We start from the raw sequence: 5,411 nt of genomic DNA on the forward strand, positions 1-5,411 counted from the left end.
GTAGCTAAATAATGTAGCTACTGTTTTTTGAAGCTTGATAATGTAGCTGCTGTATTTTGAAGCTAGATAATGTAGCTGCTGTTTTTTGAAGCTAGATAATGTAGCTGCTGTTTTTTGTATAAAAGTAATGTAGCTGTTGTTTTCTGTAGCTAAATAATGTAGCTACTGTTTTTTGAAGCTTGATAATGTAGCTGCTGTTTTTTGAAGCTAGATAATGTAGCTGCTGTTTTTTGAAGCTAGATAATGTAGCTGCTGTTTTTTGTATAAAAGTAATGTAGCTGTTGTTTTCTGTAGCTAAATAATGTAGCTACTGTTTTTTGAAGCTTGATAATGTAGCTGCTGTTTTTTGAAGCTAGATAATGTAGCTGCTGTTTTTTGAAGCTAGATAATGTAGCTCTTGTTTTTTGTATAAAAGTAATGTAGCTGTTGTTTTCTGTAGCTAAATAATGTAGCTACTGTTTTTTGAAGCTTGATAATGTAGCTGCTGTTTTTTGAAGCTAGATAATGTAGCTGCTGTTTTTTGAAGCTAGATAATGTAGCTCTTGTTTTTTGTATAAAAGTAATGTAGCTGTTGTTTTCTGTAGCTAAATAATGTAGCTGCTGTTTTTTGAAGCTAGATAATGTAGCTGCTGTTTTTTGAAGCTAGATAATGTAGCTGCTGTTTTTTGAAGCTAGATAATGTTGCTGCTGTTTTTTGAAGCTAGATAATGTAGCTGCTGTTTTTTGAAGCTAGATAATGTAGCTGCTGTTTTTTGAAGCTAGATAATGTAGCTGCTGTTTTTTGAAGCTAGATAATGTAGCTGCTGTTTTTTGAAGCTAGATAATGTAGCTGCTGTTTTTTGAAGCTAGATAATGTAGCTGTTGTTTATTGTAGTTAAGTAATGTAGCTGTTTTTTTGTTGTAGTTAAGTAAGGTTGCTGTTGAAGAAGATGTAGAAGTATTAAATCGTGATAAAGTACCATGTAAAGTTTACAAAGATTACTTTAAAGCTGGTTATTTTTTGTATTTTTTACCATTATGGTTGACTCTTATATTACTCTATAAGGTATTTACATTTATAAGACAGATAAAGAAAGAAAAACTATATTTTAAATGAAAACTACTGATGGAATTGACTTGAACCATGAAGAAAGACAACTTTTCCAAATCAATGTGAAATTGATTGAAAACTCTAGAACTGTGTTTTTATTAATGTTACTATAGCCTATTTTATGTCAAACATTTTTTTAACCTAATATTGTACCCTTTCATATTTTTCATATTTTCAGCCTTCACAATTTGTAGCTGATTGGAATTTAGCACGATGGTAAGAAATGCTTATTTTTTCTATAATATTGTGAAGGTTAATTTGATTCAGAACAGCTTTGGCAAATATCATTAAAACATCCATTAATCTGGACGTCAATGTTTTATAACAAATCCCTGAATCCTTGTTAGTGTTGGTTAACAGAACATTTTGTAAACATGCTCCCTATAGATGTTAGTCACAGATATTTTAAGCTGTATTTTAATCAGTTTGGTACACCAAACATATCGGCAGCTAATTAGCTAATTCAATACGAAATGATTTTAATATTGAATGAAAATGTCCAGTTTAAAATGCTGTTATATTTTTGTTTCAGGGCTCAGTCATTTGATGATAAGGCAGACATCTTTCAGAATAGTTCTATCCCAGTGATGTTGTTCAATACAACTGAGAATATTATAGGTTATACTTCAAACAATCTAAGTGATAATACAACTATGTTATTTAATAATAATGAACCAGATAGAACTCTTACACCAGAATTAAAATTATATTTTATATTTACCTGTGTATTCGCTGTGAGTGGATTTTTCTGTGTCCTTTTGAATATGATGATTTGTGCCGTGGCCAGCCAGAATCTACATAATAACATGTTTGAGCGAGTTTTAGGAGCTGTTACTAAATTCTTTGATTCACAGCCATTAGGTAAGTGTGGGTGTTTTAAGGTTAATTTACAAGATATCAATCATTTGTATACGCCCACATGGAATGGCGTCACCCATGTTCGTCAGAAAAATCTAAAAAATATTTAGTATGAGTTATTGCGCGTGTTTAATTTTTAGCTAGAAGGCACAATTCTTAACAGATTTTGACAGAATTTGGTGTGAATGTTTGTTACCTCCCAAGGATAAACCCTATTGAAAATCAGAAAATTTGAAAAATATTAAGTATGAGTTATTGCCCTTGCCTTGATGAGATTTGGCTAAACTGTTTATTATTATCCAAGGATGAAAAAAATCAAAAAATATTTTATATGAGTTATTGACTTCATTCTTACCAATATAATCACTTCAGTACAATATATTGAGACCAATCAAATTAAATAATAAGAAATGTAAATTAAAGAAGAAGATAGTGACAACTCATTGTTATTATTACAGGAAGAATATTAAATCGTTTTTCAAGAGATATTGGTTTAATGGATGATATTTTGATTAGAATTTGGGAAGTTGTTATTGAGGTAATTTTTTTAAGTTAATTTTTAAGTATTTAATCTATTAAACGTCTAAGGAGAATGTTAAATATGATATATCAACTTTAATGTGGTCCAAAAAAGCAGTCAAATATGTTTTGAGAATAACTATGTGTGATTTTCTATTTGTATTTCAGTTTACAGTAATGTTAATAGGGACATGTATCAATATATGTATTATAGCACCCTGGTTATTTATAACTTTGGTTCCATTGTGTTGTGTTATCATTGCTATTAGATTTTATGCTATAAAAACAACTAGAGATGTGAAAAGATTAGAGGCAATAGGTAAATAATTCACTCATTTATCATTTTAGCCAACAAATAGTAGATACAGATGTCGAGTTTTAGTTTTATGTTTTTTCTATGGTAGCTCCACTTTGCCCTATGACCTGACGAAATTGTCACAAGAGTTCTTATTTATTTAATATTTATTGACTTTGTTTAATAATATTCAAAAGTATAGTCTTGACAATCTCATTAAATGATGCATGTTATAGATGTTTAACTTGATTTAAATTTTTAATGTGACCATTTCAGCAAAATCACCAGTATATTGTCATGTATCAGATACCATAATAGGCCTGCAGACTATCAGAGCTAGTGGAAAACAGAAACAGTTTGCTGATGACTTTGATAGGTTTCAGAATCAAGCTAGTGGAGCATGGTTTACCTATCTTTCAGCTTATAGATGGTTTAGTATAAGAACACTATTATGTGTTATTATATTTATCAACCTAGTTATACACGTCTTTCTACTCATCAAAGATGGTAAGTTACAGTCAATCTTAATACAATACCCAATTTCAGAATTTGATAAACATTTGAAAGAATGTAATACAGAATATATAACAAACATTGTTCCATAATCATATATGTATGTAAAACATATACTCAATACATCAATTGTAGAGCGATATAGAAATATTAAAACAGAACCTGTTGTTACGCGATCTTCAGACTGACCTATTTTCAGCTTGCATCCCTGTTAATGTAAAGTTATTGGATTGAAATAAATTTTCTAAATAAAAACAAGTAAAAAATAAGTTACATATAGAATAGGGATTTGTAAAAGCTTAGATAAAACATCGCATTAAATAAATGTAATGTTCATGCTCAAATTTCTATATTCAGTAAAAAGAAAATTTTTTATAAGAATAATAAATGTTGATTAGTAAATGAATCATTGTATCTATTTCTATATTTAGATATACCAAGTGGTTTGGTTGGTTTAGCTTTCACATATCTTATCTCATTCTCAATGCCTTTTGAGTTCTATATGAGAATCACAGCTGAATTGGAAAATTCTGTAAGTTTTTTATTTCTAAATGGAATGTGTTTTGGGTAACAATCCATTAACAGGACAGGTATTGGTAGAAATTGAGGTTTATAGATTTAACAACTTATACATACAGTCAATAGTCAATATTAGTATGATTTCATGTTAGAACTCAGTTCACATATACTTAATTCTATCTAGAAATATTTATCAAAAGAATTCCATGATATATACTTAAGGAAAAATCAATATTTTTTTTTTAGATGACAGCTGTAGAGAGAGTTTTATCTTACACAGATGTCGAACAGGAAGCCAGTAAAACATCAGACCGTCCACCTCCCAATGACTGGCCAAGTCAGGGATCTATAACATTTAGTGATATTAATTTAAGATATGATAAAAATGGTCCATTAGTTTTAAAAAATATCAATCTACATATCAGAAGCAAAGAAAAGGTAATACATAACTTTAATACTTTATAACTGCATATAGCCCATACAGATATTTGAGACATTGTAATTAAGTTTGATGAACTAGACATTCATTCTGAGCTCTAATGATTAAGTTTGATGAATCTAATAATGAACTATACATAAGACATTCATTCTGAGCTCTAATGATTAAGTTTGATGAATTTAATAATAAACTATACATAAGACTTTCATTCTGAGCTCTAATGATTAAGTTTGATGAATCTAATAATGAACTATACATAAGACATTCATTCTGAGCTCTAATGATTAAGTTTGATGAATTTAATAATGAACTATACATAAGACTTTCATTCTGAGCTCTAATGATTAAGTTTGATGAATCTAATAATGAACTATACATAAGACTTTCATTCTGAGCTCTAATGATTAAGTTTGATGAATTTAATAATGAACTATACATAAGACATTCATTCTGAGCTATATTGATTAAGTTTGATGAATTTAATAATGAACTATACATAAGACTTTCATTCTGAGCTCTAATGATTAAGTTTGATGAACCTTTTCAGCTGAACCAGACGTTAGACTTGAAAGTGTAAGCTCTTATTATTAAGTTTGATGAACCTTTCCAGCTGAACCAGACATAAGACATTCATTCTGAGCTCTAATGATTAAGTTTGATGAATCTAATAATGAACTATACATAAGACATTCATTCTGAGCTCTAATGATTAAGTTTGATGAATCTAATAATGAACTATACATAAGACATCCATTTTGAGCTATATTGATTAAGTTTGATGAACCTTTTCAGCTGAACCAGACGTTAGACTTGAAAGTGTAAGCTCTTATTATTAAGTTTGATGAACCTTTTCAGCTGAACCAGACGTTAGACTTGAAATTGTAACCTCTTATTATTAAGTTTTATGAACCTTTTCAGCTGAACCATACATCAGACTTTCATTCTGAGCTCTAATGATTAAGTTTGATGAATCTAATAATGAACTATACATAAGACTTTCATTCTGAGCTCTAATGATTAAGTTTGATGAATCTAATAATGAACTATACATAAGACATTCATTCTGAGCTCTAATGATTAAGTTTGATGAATTTAATAATGAACTATACATAAGACTTTCATTCTGAGCTCTAATGATTAAGTTTGATGAATCTAATAATGAATTATACATAAGCTTC

General features: G+C 29.1%; 1 protein-coding gene across 1 annotated transcript in view; it reads left to right on the forward strand.

Moving 5' to 3' along the window:
• The window catches only part of LOTGIDRAFT_219992 (hypothetical protein), a gene marked incomplete at both ends in the record, with an annotated part of 36,662 nt that overhangs the window by 26,463 nt on the left and 4,788 nt on the right, over nt 1-5,411 (forward strand). Inside the window, 7 exons of the mRNA XM_009063458.1 lie at nt 930-1,002; nt 1,665-1,955; nt 2,411-2,486; nt 2,636-2,786; nt 3,039-3,269; nt 3,707-3,807; nt 4,041-4,232. Of these exons, the coding sequence (XP_009061706.1) occupies nt 930-1,002; nt 1,665-1,955; nt 2,411-2,486; nt 2,636-2,786; nt 3,039-3,269; nt 3,707-3,807; nt 4,041-4,232 (1,115 nt within the window). The remainder of the gene's footprint in view (nt 1-929; nt 1,003-1,664; nt 1,956-2,410; nt 2,487-2,635; nt 2,787-3,038; nt 3,270-3,706; nt 3,808-4,040; nt 4,233-5,411) is intronic.

This window comes from Lottia gigantea (genome assembly GCF_000327385.1).
Source record: "Lottia gigantea unplaced genomic scaffold LOTGIsca_58, whole genome shotgun sequence".
Taxonomy (NCBI): domain Eukaryota; kingdom Metazoa; phylum Mollusca; class Gastropoda; family Lottiidae; genus Lottia; species Lottia gigantea.